General features: G+C 41.9%; 1 protein-coding gene across 1 annotated transcript in view; it reads right to left on the bottom strand.

Annotated features, from left to right (window-relative positions):
• The window catches only part of Tbc1d30 (TBC1 domain family, member 30), a gene marked incomplete at its 5' end in the record, with an annotated part of 86,700 nt that extends 73,426 nt beyond the window's left edge, over nt 1-13,274 (bottom strand). The window contains 1 exon segment of the mRNA XM_013520910.1: nt 13,110-13,274. Coding sequence (XP_013376364.1) covers nt 13,110-13,274 — 165 coding nt within the window.
• Nucleotides 13,275-16,209: the final 2,935 nt, after the last annotated feature.

The following is a 16,209-nucleotide window of genomic DNA, read 5'->3' as shown; positions in this document are numbered from 1 at the left end:
CTGGACTGAAGTGTCTGGAGTCATGAGGCACAGTACACCTTTCTCCTTTAAGCTGTACATGTCAAGGGGCTGGGGATTCAGCTCAGCGGCAAAGCACCTGCCTGGTAAGCGCAAGGTCGTGAGTTCGGTTCCCGGTACCGGAGAAAAACTAAGCTGTACATGTCAAGTACTTTGTTTCAGCAACAGGAGGACGACTCATAGAAAACCGTACCAAGAAGTGAAGATCGTTGCTATGACTACATCCGACTTCCATTCAGAAGCCTTTGGGACTGGTTTGAGGGAGGAGTTTGCAAAAGTTTGGAGAATCGGGGTGGAGAAGGCCTAAAATGCTGAAAGCAGAGCCTGATGGGTAATTCTGGTACGAATTCAGAAGATCAGAACGCTGAGGGGAGGGCTGGAGGTGTCGGTACACGCCTGTAATCCCAGCACTCGGGAGGCTAAGGCCAGTGGATCACCGCAAGTTTGAGGCCAGCCTGGGCTACACAGCGAGTTCAAGGCCAGCCTGGGCTACATCGTAACAAAAAATGCCTGCCCCCCAGCCAGTACACTGTGGCTTCTAGTTGCCCGGGTGACAGTTCCTGTTCCAGATCCATTATTCCTGTCTCTTAGAAACGCTGGTCACGGTGACACACAGCTGGCCACTGTGATGCTCACTGGATAAGCCAATCCCCAACTGACAAGCCGTCCTGCCTCTGCCCTTCCTGCATAAGAGACTGCATAAGGCTGAATTTAAAGGCGGCGGGCTAATCTGCGGGAGGAAATTCAAGGCGGTGCCACCTGCAGGCACTGGCATGGCTCTGTCAGCCAGATGTACAGTGCGAATCTGCAGCAAAGAGCACAAATATCTGAAAAACTTGCTGTGTGCCCAGAAAAGAAATCTACGGAGTCGGGGTAAACAAAATGTGGTCAGTAAAGAGATACGTGACACTGAGAAGAAGCCAATAACTACGCAGCAGGATGACAGGAAAGGTGCCTGGTTACACTCAGGAACTGGTCAAAGCCCACACCTCATAGGCACAAGGGTGTGCAAGTGTAAAGCTCTCTGAAGACTCCGCTTTGAGCAGACGGCCCCGGCCCGCCCCGCTCTCTCACACGGAAGGGAGCGAGGAGTCAGGTAGTCAGTGTGGTGTTGCAGATCCACGAACAGAATGAATAGATTTGGTTTAATCACAACTGGACTCCTGACAGGGGAAAATGACACACAGTGGGACAAGGGAGTTAAGTGTGTATCCAAGCGAGTCGTTAGGGTGACTGCCACAGGCGTTAGGCGGAGTTATCAGGGAATTAAGCCCGGGTCTTTATGGATTACTTCTAGGTCAAACAGAAGGTGACAGAATCGGGATTCAAGGGAGCGTAAACCAGCAACCCTGTCTTCAGGGAGCCATCAATAGTCCACGGACTCCCATTTCTGCACATGATAATAGCACCAGTCACCAAGTCCAGATCACACTCATCGCCAACTAACTCCAAATGTCTGGAAGCGAGAGTCAAGTGTTGGTAGCTTTTTAGAGCTCCTCAAGCCATTCCAAAGAGCAGCAGAGTGTGGGAAGCCTAGGACTATTTCTCTGCAGAGGAGAATGGTGTTCAAGAGTTAAGCTAATGGTGGTTATGGTTAATGGTTAACAGTGATCAAGATTTAAGTAAAATCCCGAAAAGTAAGCATTCGGTATAGGTTAAATCATCATCTTATGTTCTGCTATCAATTTAACATCAAGCATAGGAAAAATGTAGTTAATTGTTCTACAAAGAGTCTGTTGTTTTGGAGAAAATAATTTTAAGCTAGCTTTGCATTTATGCTTAGGATAAAAGACACTTCAAACTCTAAGGCGTTAGTCTTTTTTTTTGTTTGTTTGTTTGTTTTTGGGGAACAGGATCTAAGCAGCTCAGGTTGGCCTTGAACTCACTATGTAGCCCAGGCTGCCCAAGGTATTAGTCTTGATCCGTTGCTCATTGCTATATTCCCAATATCGATGAGCATGTCTGTTAAATCATAAATGTACAATTCGTATTTAATGAATGAATGAATGATGTTTTTGAAACATATTGTGGAAATGCTTCTTTTTTAAATATAAAATGATAAAATACCTCTTTCTAGTGGTATTTTTGCATATTATAGCTAAATGAAAAAAATCACAAAACATACAAGGTACTTATAAAAAAAGATTCATTATTTCTTTCATATGGTGTCTACCCTCGTATCTTTTTTAGTTCTATTGGCTATGTTGCTGTCTTTCAAGGGTGAGACAATCGAACATAAACTCTTATAGAAGTTTAAGACAGAGAGCGCCCCCTGCTGGCTGTAGCTGACAGTGAGGGCACCAAGCCGGGCAGACCTGCCCGAGTTGCAAGCCAGCGACAGCAACGCTTTCACTTTCGCGCTTCTCTGTGGCCCGCCAAGTCCGTGGGTAAACAGAAATCATTTTTAAATTTTCTGTTAACCTTAAATCACCAAGACCGATATGCAGCATTTTTTCTAAAATCCTTTCCCTTTGTAATGCAGTCGTAGCTCTGTGTTTCACAGTCACGGGAACTGCAGAAGTTAGAAGTTAAAAGCTCTTACTGAAGCTGGGAGTGTAGCTCAGTGGTTCGGAGCTCGACTAGCACGCACAGGGCTCTGAGTCCCATCCTCCCCACCCGAGCAAGAGCGGGAGGGTGGGCGCTACTGTGTACCACAGATACTACATAAGTCCGTAGTGTAGATAAGTTATTATGACACAATGGAAAAATAACTTAGCTGTAAGATACTAAATAGTCCTTTTCCCCCCTGAGGAAACTGTTGCTAAAATATACTGTAAAACTTTTTTTATACTGTTTCTCTTCAGATCATATATATTGTAAAAGTTTTAGTCAATTTTTTTTGTCTATGCCAGGCTTGATGGCATATGCCTGTAATGCCAGCTGAGTAGGCTGAGGCAGGAGGATCACCACGAGCTTGAGGTGATCACATAGTGAATGCAAGGCCAAGCAACCACTCTCCAGGAGGCTCACGGAGGGGACCGCAGGAAAGCTGCTGAGCAGTTGGACCCCCAGCTCCCCTATTCTACTTCTCAAGTCTGGGTACCACCCTTCTCCCACTGCTGCAAACGTTTCATCTGAAGAGTAGAGTCCTCGGACTAGCAGCAGAAGACGAGCCCTGTGACATTATGAAATGGATGCGTTGGGTTTTGTCCACAGATCCTGGCTCATAACCACACAGCCCTTATTTCCTAATGACCAGAACAATGAGGTTAAAGTGTTTGGCCTTTTGTCCCTGGCCTCTGAAGCGGCTTTGAAACAGTTTCAGGGCAGTCAAGGTGAAAGTATTCCATTGTAACATTTGGACATTTTGAGCCTCAGAAGGTAAAAATCTCAGAAGCAACTTCAGAAAAAAAAAAAAAATCAGTCTCTGTTTTTCTCTCCCTGACCTTCTCCTGCTCTCCTTTCAAATAGCTTCCTTTTCTCCCCAAGGCAGACCGCGGAAACTGAAAAGCATATTCTAACCTTACGCCGTCTTTCTGTCCTAGAGCTGGCCATAAGGAAATTCTGACCTACACTGTCTGTCTGGTGTAGATCACGAGCCCCGCTCAATCGCAGAAGGGCCTGGCCCCACCCACACCCGGCAGAAAGGTTTGCTACACAGACGGGCCGAGGAGAATCTGAATGGACAGACCTTGCTGGCGTTCCCCTGTCGGTCTGCCAGCGTTCGATCACACGCTTTTGGTCCCAGCACCTCTCTCCGTGGTCGTCCAGGCGTCAGTACCCCGCCCCACAGCGTCCCAAGGGCTCCAGCAGAGCTGAGCTTGTGGCAGTGCCTAGAGGGCAGCGCGGCTGCAGAGGGCGGTTTCCCACAGGCCTCGCGTGTCTTCGTCTGCACCCCTGTAACAGCCTTCACAATAAACAGGCAAACGTGATTCCCTGAGCTCTGAGAGCTGCTCCAGCAAGTTAACTAAACCACCCCCAGGTACAGACTGCCAGAACTGGGCTGAGTGAGAGGGCACCCAGCTGGTGTCCACGGCAGGACTGACTGCTCGCTGGTGGGGGGAAATTCCCACCTTTTGGGGGTCACAAAAGTCTGTGGTGAGCATACGGTGGGAGAAATTAAGTTTGTTTTTCTCCCATAGCCTCAGAGAACCTCACCTCGGGCAGGGGACATAATCACCATAAGTACACTGAATGCTAAAAGCGTAGACTCACAGCCTTCTCCATTCTACTAAGCTCTAAGAATACCAGCAGCCGGACCGCCACCCTCCAGGAAGGAGGTCGGAAGGCTTGCTGGGGAATCTAATCCGCCCCGAGAAGGACATGAAGGTCCTGAACTGATGGGTTCGACGCAGAGGCTCTTCCAAGAAGCTCGGAGTCATTAAAACCTACCAGGGAGTCTAACATTCAAGCCACCACATTAGAGTACCAAATTCAACTTGAACAGACAACTAAGGATTACCACATCTCTGAGAAAAGGCTCAACTACAACAATAACTTGAAGTTTCTTTCCTCCTGTACTACTCTCCTTACCTTACGGGTGCCGTATAAAACCAACATTCAACTAGCAATGCCCTAAAGAGCTCTCCATACAGAATTGGGAAACAAGTGAGAGGTAGTCTCTGAGCAAGTAAAACACAAAGAAAACAGATGGGAAGGAACTCATCCAGACATTTCAACTACCAAACAGTAGAATCCCAGAAAAAAAAAAGGGGGGGGGGGGAAGGATACAGGAAAACCAACAAAAGCTAATTCACAGAAAATTTCCAAACTGAAACCTGTAGTCGCCTGATTGGTTGAAAGAACACGGCTAGGCCCAGTGAAAATGACCTAAAGGAGTGCCAGCAGACCTACACCAAGCAACATAACCATGAATTTCAAAAACAAAGAGCCGGGCATGGTGGCACTTGTAAGCCCAGCACTCAGGAGGCTGAGGCAGGAGGACCACTGTGAGTCTGAGGCCAGCCTGAGCTACATAAGTGAGTTCAAAGGAAGCCTGGACTGCAGAGGGAGACCCTGTCTCCAAAAATAAATAAATAAATAAAAAAGGAACAAGGAGAAGATTCTCAGGCTTTCAAAGGAAAATAATTCAATACAAAAGTTCAGGATCAGAAAGGCTCTGACTTCTCCAGAGAAGGGAGACGACAGAAAAGCAAGTACAGAATTGGCCAACTCAGACGTAATATATTTTCATCCACGCACAGTTCCAAAACCTAACTCACAGGCACCCTCTCCCAAGGGGATACGAGCCACGATATGAGAAGAAAAATCAAGAGAAGAAACACAGGATACACGGGATGGGAAACAAGTCCAGGATCAGAGAAAGGCTGTGGGCTTCCTCGAGGGAGAGATGCGAGATCCTGGGCAGACAAGGCACGCCAGATGCAGCGCGGCCGGTCCGCTGGGAGAGCACGGCTCAGGGGAGGAGCGCGGAGGGCAGTCAACACAAGATGCCTCCTGCCCTGGACCGCTCTTCTGCTTAAGGACAGAGGCCCCAGAGACCTGGGCCAGTGCTCACTGGCACTTGGTTATCCCACAGCGTGGTGGTAATACGCCTGCTCCTCCCTCCACACCCCAGAAGTGCTGTGCTCTGACCTACTCCTCAGAGCAGGAGCAACTCATCGTGAGCTGTGAAGCAAAACTCAAACGCAGGCTGCTTCCTAACCCAGCTGATGATTCAGCAACTCGTCCAAAGAATCACCTGGCAGATGTCACAGGACTCGCTGTACCCACGCCCTCTGGCTCTCCCAGAAAGCCTCGCGCGAGCTCTCAGGGGAACCCAACCCCAGACCCGGACCCACAGACTGGGGTTTCCCTGCTGAGAGCTTTTCTCTAGCAGCAGCATGACTCCCTGCACAGCCAGCTTGGGCTTGCTGTTCCGTTCTCCAGAACTCTATATTGCCTGGGAAGGGGGAAAGTAGAAGGAAAATACAGGGAGGGGGGAAAGTAGAAAGAAAAGCAAGACGATTGTTCACACAGAGGCAGAGGAGAGGAGAGACTTCACCCAAGGAGAAGCACACGGGGCTTTCAACGTATCAGCAATAGTTGTTACTCAAGCGTGATAAATAAATATCCACATACATGGACCTTTATTTATTTCTGAATATAAAAGTACATGTGTTAAATACTCTTCTTTCTGACAATACAGTCAATAATATATTCCAAGTAGTAAATGACTATCTGTTTAAATGAATACAATTGTTTTCACATCTTGAAACACTAAAGGAACCAGACACAAAACAACTGAGGGAGGTGCTAAGGACCACACCCCTGTGCCTCACGTGCTCTCCCACTGAGCTCCTCTAGCACCCTGTGAAAATGTTCTTAACAACTCTCTATAAATGGGAAAAGTAGCCAGGTGTGGTGGCGCATGCCTGTAATCCCAGCACTCAGGAGGCTGAGGCAGGAGGATCATTGCAAATTTGAGGCCAGCCTGGGCTACAAAGTGAGCTCAAGGCCAGCCTGAACTACATATCAAGACCCTGTCTCAAAAGGACAAAAAAAAATGGGAAAAGTTATATGAAATGAAAACGTCTATAATTTACCCAAGCTGACACAAGAAGAACTATAAAAATGCAAATAATCCTATAATTATTTTTAAACGTGGGTCCAGAAAACTTTAAAGAAAATTTCAGGCCCAGATGTGTTTGCCAGTGAATTCTATCAAACATTTACAAAAGAATTAGTATCAGTCTTACACAGTCTCTTCCAGAGAATGCAAAAGGAAGGTGTAAGCTGTAACTTTTTTATAAAGCTCCCAAAACCTGACAAAAACAGTAGGAAAGTAAGAATTATAAATTAATCCCACTCACGAATATATATAGAAGCAAAAATCATAACCAAAATATTAGCAACCTAAACCCAGCCAATTTATATATAAAAAATACATCAGAATCTCACTGATATTTTTCCAGTACTGTAATGTTGCTTTAACATTCAACAGAATTTATAAAATTCAGCAAATTCATATCATTTGAACACAGCACATAAAGTACATAATAAAGCTCCACATCTGTGCAAACTTAACAGAATTTCCTTCACTTGGCAGGAGTTACACAGAAAATTTTCAGCACAGAAAATTTACACAGAAAATTTTTGATTTTAAAACTTTCCTTTTGCAGTTGAACATGGAAAAATTTCTATCTCATTATTTCTACTGTATTTGACATTATCTATAGAAGCAAGGCAAAAAAAAGTCAAAAGAGATACTTGCAAGATATATATATCCAGCACAGTTTCAAATTTAGGATACATATACACATTGACAAATTCATAAGAAAAAGAAAGAAATCCTGTAGGAGAATTGACAATAGAGGCCTCTATAGGCATTCAAAAAAATGGATATTGCAACAGCCAACAAACATATGGAGAGATGCTGAATGACATGAGCAAAATAAAAACAAAAAGCAGGGGCTGGGGATTTAGCTCAGGGGCACAGGGCCTGCCTGGGAAGCGCAGAGTTGTGAGTTCGATTCCCGGTACCGGAAAAAAAAAATCACACAGACATTATACACTCAATAGTTAAACTTTAAAAGATTGTCAATACCAACATCAGCACACCTCCACATCTACCTGTTCCTCCTTTTCCCTCTGCAGTACTCATTACCTGCTTAGATAAGAGTTATTTACTGATTCCCAGTGAGCACAGAACTCAAGAGGGCCAGAGAAAGTGAGTTATGGACTTTTCTGGGACTATGGAGAGAGAAATCTGTCCTTTCCAGAGGGCTGCTGAACTGGAGCCGCTGCTGGCCCCTTTCAGCACTGTGCAATACAGAAGAAAGCAAAGGTACGAGATGAAATCTTATTCTCAAAGAATCTGTTTGAGCCTCTGTACCTGATTCATCTACACTTGAAGGCATGACGACTGGCTTTTAAGTATGTATGCCAATCAATTTTCTTTTTCATTTAAATCAATTTGAATAGTGATTCGGTTCTGATGACTGAAAGAAAATTCTTCACTCTTACAATGTTGTAACAAAATAAAATGGTAGACTGAAAAATGACTAAATTTTTATTTTAGTCATTAAAAGTTATGTTTACGAGTAATGTGTAATCCCCACACTTGGGAGGCTGAGGCAGGAGGATCATTGCGAGTTCGAGGCAGCCTGGGCTACAAAGTGAGCTCAAGGCCACCCTGAACTGCATAGCGAGACCCTGTCTCAAAAAGACAAAAAAAAAAAATGTGTACCAATAAAATCAGTTACATAAAAAAAATAGGATACAGAAATGTTATATACTACATGACTCTTGAAAAACTGCATATAAAAACTCGAATATTATACAATATGAAGGGGTTCAGATTGTCTTTAGAAAATGAGTTTTTCTATTTTTATACTTCTGTGTTTTTCAAAGTTCCTGTAAGTACACTGCAATTTTAACATTTATTATTCAAATATAGTTTACAGCACAAAATTCAACCCTTTCAACTGTACATACTAGTGATCCTCACAAAATTGTTCAACCCTCACCACTCTGATTCAAGAATAAGCTGATCACTCTATAAGAAATCTGTGTGTTAGCAATCACTCCCCATTCCTGAGAACTACTAATATATTTTCCGCCACTATGGACTTGCCTGCTCTGGACATTTCAAATGGAATCATAACAGTATGTAGATTTGTGTGTCTAACTTCTTTCACTTGGAATGTTCTCAGTATTTATCCAGCTTGTCACACAAATCAGTCCTTCATTCCTTTTATGGTAAAATAACATTTCATTGTATGAATAATATCACATTTTGTTTATCAATTTATCCACTGACCCATTTATAGGTATTAGAGTTGTTTCCACTTTGTGGCTATTATGATCCTGCTATGAACATTCTTATATATAGTGTTTTGAAGACATGTCTTCAATTCCCTTGAGTAGATATCTGGGAATGGAACTGCTAGTGGGATGTATTTTATAATTAAAAAATACACAGACTTCTCTGTTAGTGGAAACTGTTGACTTTCAGAGTCACCAAAGGCACAGATAAACAAAGATCACCCACCTGACAAGGTACCAGTCTGGGAAAGACATTTATAACAGATTCAAGATGCCAAAGCAGACACGTTAATAAAATGAGGTTGTAAACTGTCTACAGCTACTGTATTTATTGGCAAGACTAAAACAAAGATAATATTTTATGTATATTCATTTTTTTCATGTTTTCTTTTATCCCAATTTTCAAGAGGCAGCTAGGTTTTAGTATGTGTTGTATAATAATACCATTTTACAAACTCAATCAATACAACTTAAATATTTACTATACCAACGCAGAAAACTGTAAAACTATACAACGTTAATAATTAATATGGTATCCCTGTGCTTTCAGGAAAAACAGGTTAAGCAAAACTCTTAACATCAACATCAACCTCCTGAACAAACTTTGTTTCTTTCTTTTTTGGGGGGGGGGGTTGTTTTTTTCCGGTACCGGGAATCGAACTCACGACCTTGTGCTTGCCAGGCAGGCACTGTGCTGCTGAGTTAAATCCCCAGCCCCTTGTTTCTTTCTTTTCATTGTCCTGAAGCCTTTGAGTGGATCTTACCACTCACCTTGCTTTGGTTGTTTGGTATAATCCATTTAGCCAAGTAAAGATAAATAAAGTACATCTAGCTAAGTAAAAGTAAAATTACATTACATAGAAGTAATTTTATATGCAAAGTATGCAAAAGCAGCCCATTCTAATAAACCTGAAACTCTATTTTGTCCTTTGCATATTATAAATTTCTTATTGTTCAGTAATGTGCCAGTAATATTCTAACAGAATAATCTAATTAGCAAAAAAATAATAGAACCTTCTATGTCACAGCTTACCGGGGAAGAGATAGATTTTTGAGACTTCTATATTTATATTCCTTCTCAATCACTTATTGGCTGTGTAATTTTTGATGATTTACTTAGCCTTTCTGAATCTCAATGTTTTAATAAAATGTACCTAAAGATACATGTTTTGGGACTTCCTATGAGAAAGGAAAGCAATAATTTGGCATAAAGCATGTACTCAATAAATTATAACAGCTGCTGCTATTCTTATTTTTTAATTTTATTATCAGTATTAAGTAGGTTATACCAACAGTTACCCATAGAAAGAATATAGAGAGAAATATGCCCTTCTGTCAGACAGACATTGATCCTCCTTGTCTTATTCCCACCTCAGTTTTGTTTTTGTTTGGTGTGGTTTTTGTAGTACTAGGGATTAAACCCAGGGCCTTCATATCGTGCTACATAGCCAATGCTTTTTTTATTTTATTTTGAGGCAGGGTCTTGCTAAGTCACCAAATTGCCTTAGTTGAACAGGTTGGGGTTAAACTTTCTTTCCCCCTGTCTCAGACACCCAGAATGCTGTGGGATTACAGGAGTGTGTCACCACATCCAGCCCTACCCTAGTTTTAAAGCAAAGAGATACTACCAAAAGGCTTAGCGTAAGAATCCATAAAGTTTAAGCAGTTATATCATTTGTGTTAGAAATAAAAATTATCGGGCATGGTGGTGCACGCCTGTAATCCCAGCACTCAGGAGGCTGAGGAAGGAGGATTATTGCGAGTTTAAGACCAGCCTGGGCTACAAAGTGAGTTTAAGGCCAGCTTGAACTGAATAGTGAGGCCCATCTCGAAAGAAAGAAAGAAAGCAAGAAAGACAGAAAGAGAGAGAGAAAGAAAGAAAAAGAAAAGAAATAAAAATGATCTTGTCATTTTGATTCTTAATCCATATTTAATTCTGATTTCTTATTTCAAAATTATTATATTCCTCTGGTATATTAATGAGGAATAACCCATTTTACTAAAAACCTGAAAACATTCGATTGTATTGCATGCAATGGAAGGGCAAAAGTCACTTAAGCAAACACTTTATGAGAATCAACTTCATACGTTAAAAACTTCATATGGAAGCAGCAGTAGGGTTTATCTGGACTTGTGAACATAAATACAAACAACTCAGTATGCTCTATTTGAACACATCATGGCCAATCACTACCGAAATGAAATCCCAGTTATTAAGCCTTAGAAGAAAATCTCAATTCTTCCAAACTCTATATATGTATTTTAAAATTATTAATTGACTTTGAGGAAAAAAGCAACATATGCAGCTAGTAGAACTGGGCATTTAGGTATAAGACAGCTAACCTCTGGAGTTCTAAATCGGAGAGATAACAGTAAAATTTTTGATATTATCTATATCATAGTATAGTATTATGTGAGAATAAGAATTCTAATGCAGTTGATAAAAACATTCTGTCCAATTTAATATTACCACTAACATATTAATATTAATATTCGTGTTACTCTCAAGAGAAGGAGCCAGACAACTCCCTGGCCTCTGAAACGCAAAACCCTGGCTGGAATCGAGAGACAAACCCTAAAAAAATAAGAAATATTTTTCACAGACTCAGTGAAGCTGAGTGATTATGGGAATATTTGCGTAAAAAGACATAAATGCCAGTCTTCCCATCAATCAAGTAAATTTAATTCTAAATGACTGTCAGTCCCTAGTGACCACCAATGGAATCCACCAATCAGGATCACGTGATCACCTGATATTCCTCTCTGTCCTCTGATTCCTGCTCAGTCCTCTCTTACACACTCTCTCACACACAAAACTCCACGTGTTTGCTATTTTGTGCTTTTAACTTCCGGTGCAAACAATAATAAGGGGTGTATAGAAAACATTTGAAGGAGAAAAATCAGTATCAAGGAATCTCATGATAAAAGGGGAAAATCATTTTCACTTGATATCTGAATCGATCAGAATCCATGAAAAACTATCAAATACCTGTAACACACGTCCACTGTTATAGATAGACAAAAATGTACTTGTGCATATATACACACACACATGCAATTCTTTCTGTAGCTATTTCAAAAAAGTGCCTGCCTCTGAGAAACACCCTATTCAAAGACAGTTTATTCAATCACTTCCCTGCTTGATATGGACCATAATAATATTATTGATAATCAGCTGCATGCTAATAAACATTATGTAACACTCCCTTTAGTAAAAAGCACGAATAAAAGTTTGAGAATGCCAAAAAGTAATATAATAAAAGAGCAGCAAGAAAACACAAACTTTTCTTTTAATGATAAGCATTAGAATAGTACAGTATTTAAGACATTAATCGTATTATCTGAAACTAGTCAAGCCCTGAAAATTCTTTCATGAAAACAAACACATCTTAATTTGAAATTTTGTAAAGCTGTAAGATGTATTAATTTACAAATAAAACGTGAGAGTAAAGGAATAATAAAGGTCAGTTTTCGCATGCACTTGAAAAGCCACCACAGGCGTCTTATCAAAACACATCACTTGTGCCTATATTTACCGTACCTGAACACACTGATCTGCCGTGCTGCATGTTAATAAAGAATGCAAAACAGAAACAGGGAAATGTTAGCAGAATAAAACTCAAAACTGTTGCATGGAGTATTATAAAAGTTAAGTCTCAAGTTTTTATATCTAGTCTTTAAGACGGTTGAGTAATTTAACAGTTTATTTTTAACTCAATCAACAAATCATGAAGCTCTTACTTATAAGTGAATTACCCAAGAGACAAGCTTCACTGTTAAAATATTTCACCCTTTTCAGGTTTCAGAGACAGTTACAAGACCCTACTACAGCCAGGCGTGGTGGCGCATGACTGTAATTCCAGCACTCAGGAGGCTGAGGCAGGAGGATCATTGCGAGTTCAAGACCAGCCTGGACTACAAAGTGAGCTCAAGGCCAGCCTGAACTGCATAGCAAGACCCTGTCTCAAAAAGTCAAAAAAAGAAAAAAGACCCTATTATAAGAGCCTTCTTCAGGTCAACTGGTTAATTCACTTATTAGAGCAACACAGAGATTAAGAGAAAAAAAGCCGTGCCTTTTAGATTATGTCTATTCAGTGCCGCTTTAAAAAGAAAGAACTTAGTTATTATTCAGCACAAAGCAAAAATAACCATTGTCAAAATGAAACACTTCCTCAAAGGCAGGGAACAAAACAAAGATTATAACATTAGAAATTAAGTATTCGTTTTCATGGAAACAATAAGAAGCTGCTTGAGTTGTTCTTCATTTTGAAGTACGAGTTTCCAAGCAAAACTTTTCAAAATATTCAAAAACACAGTGACTGTTGATGGCTCCACTAGCACTACAGTGAAATGGAGCAACAGGACTAAGCCCGCTCGGTACTTACTTCTCTTCTGTGACACGGCCTGCAAGCAGGCGGTCACGATGTCACAGTTGGTCTGTACTTCATGCAGAAGCCTGTCCTTCTGCTTCAGCTGCCGGAGTAACCTCGCTGACTGAATCCCAACTCTGTTCTTTAGCTCTTGGAGAATCATCTTCAACTCACTGGAGTCTATCAGGAAAGAAAATAAAAATAAAACAATAACTACCAACAGGAATACAAATCCCAATGTGATACGAGCAAAACATAAATATCTAGAGTATCTGTTCAAACCACCTAATTCTAGGTTCTTGCCTTAGATTACAGATATGTATTCAGTTGATACATTCTTATCAGGGGGCTGGGGATTTAGCTCAGCGGCAAAACACCTGCCTGGCAAGCGCAACGTCCTGAGTTCAATTCCTGGTACCGGAAGAAAAACAAGCAAGCAAACAAACAAACACAAAATTCTTATCAAATAAGTCATGCATTCAGTCCTTTCTTTGTCCAAATACTGTAAAATAAATTTAATAATACTGTAGGACAAGTTTTAACGCTGATGCTACCTGTAACATGTCAACAAGGTTCATTTGTCCACGTCCAGCTCTGACTTCACAGCTACCTTCCACTTCCTGAAAACTGGCTTGTACATTTTGCATCACTGAAGTGTTCCAGTGGTGAGTGTGCAAACAAGAATCTTTTTTAAATCTTTTACATTCATGATAAACCTAACAGCTGGTAATTTTTTTAAGCATTCATCTTCATAAATTATCAATTAAGAGTAAATAATTTTACCACATTTTGTAATGTGGGTAAATGTGGTGATTTCGATTTTGCTTTAAATCTACGGTCCCCCAATAGTCCATCTATTCAGTACAATACTGTATTTTCAAAACTCGGTACTTTTTCATAGAGAGTAGAAAATACATTTCCTTTAACAGATAAATTAGGACGTCTACGTTCTTCAAATTATCATTCACAACAGCATGAGAGGATATAAAAACTCATCTCATTTTCCACAACTTTCAAGGCACAATACCTACAAATCTGAGTTACACGTAGTTCATAATTTTCAGACCCCAGTGTGGAAATGGTCCTCACCACAAACACCCTAGGGACAGAAGCAAGATTACTACACCCTTGTGTGCTCCACACCAGCCACATTCCCTTTCAGAGTGTTAAATAATTGAAAAACAAAATTGTCATCTGAAAAATAGGGGCCAATCAACTCTCTAAGGAATTCCAGGGCGTATGATAATAAAAATCTCTAACAGCCAGGTGTGGTGGTGCACACCTGTAACCCCAGCACTCAGGAGGCTGAGGCAGAAGGATCACAGGGAGTTCGAGGCCAGCCTGGGCTTACACAGTGAAATTTTGTCTCAAAAATATTTTTTTCTTTTAATTTTTAAAAATCTCTAACATTCAGCACTTCACATACTCTGCTTATGTGCTTCTCACCACAGCCCTCTGAAGTGTGTCTTATTATTACTATTATCCCTCTTAGCTAGTAAGGAACCCTAGCAAGATAGGAGTCCAACTCCAAAGTGCATCCTCCTCACCATGGAAACACAGATGGTCCAGATTTCCTGAGGTGATACAGCTCAGGGATATAGCTCAGCAGCACAGCGCCTGCCTGGCAAGCAGGAGGTCATGAGCTTGATTCCCGGTACCAAACAAACAAACAAAAAACAGATTTCCTGAGAAACCATTTTGACACCTCACCTAAATAAAGGACCCACACGTGTTAAATCTCCAAACAGGTGCCACATTAGTACTACAGCCAAATTCCCAACAGTGAGAAGAAAGAACTAATGCAGACAACTGTATCTTCACCTGGTTCTCTAAGCTTAGAGTCCCAGTGATGTTTACCAAGAGAAATGGTGTGCCATTAGAGTGTGACGCCTTGTTCACTCTAGTAGGGCTGAAACGATCAGCTGGCCACTGGGCAGACGATTAAAACCAAACCTGGGGCAAAATGGACTCCTCTAGGTCTTGGCCATGACTAGTAGAACGGCCATTTATACGAAGTCCACTTGCAAAGCTTCCCCGTTTCCTTCTCTAAATTCTGGCTTGCCAATTTTTCTCTCGCAAAAGGAAATCACTAATCCTCCAAATCCCTCAGTAATTAAAAAGCCGTGTAGAGAGAGAAAGGCAGATCAATTCTTCAGGACTGATTTTGTTGGAGTCTGAAAGAACTGTCACCCTGTGGAACTTCTGGCATGAACACTCTCTACAAGGACAGCCAAATAATCGCGTAAAGTGAAAGGGCACAGCTCCAGCCAGCGTCCCGCACAGAGGGAGGAAGGTAGAAGCCACTCGCAACAACCATCTGGGAAAAACAAATCTGCACCAGGAAGCCAAAAGGGGAAACCAAAAGCTGTTTGCACAGATAGGCTGGGAAAAGCAGACAGATTTATTCCCCCCACCCACCTGCTACCGCCAGCAGCCAGACTAACTTTACACCGGGAAGACAGGAGGTCATTGTACAACGCCGCCATTCATCTCTCCCCTGGTCATTCAGCACAAGAAATGTTACTGGGGCTGAGCTTCTATCTCCCTAAATTTTGTACATGGAGGTCATGCTATATCTATGCCAAAAAAAAAGGTAATAATTGTGTTAGTGTTCGAGAGACAAGCTATATGAACATTTGAGAAAAGAAAAATCTCAATGAGGACATGAACTTCAGAGTTTAAGAACAAAAGAAACGCCAAATCATCCTCTCCCCGGTGAAAGCCCAGGTTATTTTCTCAGAGGGACGACTCCGTGCCAACTGAAGGTGCCCGCAGTCACATTCTGCAGTGAGGCCAACGCTGGGAGCGTCTCCGGGAATCCACAGGGAACAGAACAGAACAAGACCAAACAAAAACCACCTGCTGCTTGGAACTTCAGTTCTGGCAGAAACGGAATTCACAGGCTGTGCTTCGAAACTGCGTTATCGGATTATTCTGCCAAACGCGATCCCAGCGGTGTGGCCAGGCGAGGCGGACTTTAAACAAACAATCAGAAAGCCGCCCAGGAACCGCCGCTGTGCCGCGGCGCCCTGCGGGAGGCTCTGGTGCGGCCGGAGACCCGGGGAGAGCCCGACCCGACCCGACGCTCGCAGCGGCCCGCCGGAACCGGAGCCCG

Source organism: Chinchilla lanigera, unplaced genomic scaffold (genome assembly GCF_000276665.1).
Source record: "Chinchilla lanigera isolate Chin_1 unplaced genomic scaffold, ChiLan1.0 scaffold00057, whole genome shotgun sequence".
NCBI classification, from domain to species: Eukaryota; Metazoa; Chordata; class Mammalia; order Rodentia; family Chinchillidae; genus Chinchilla; species Chinchilla lanigera.
This window is presented reverse-complemented; position numbering and strand designations above follow the sequence as displayed.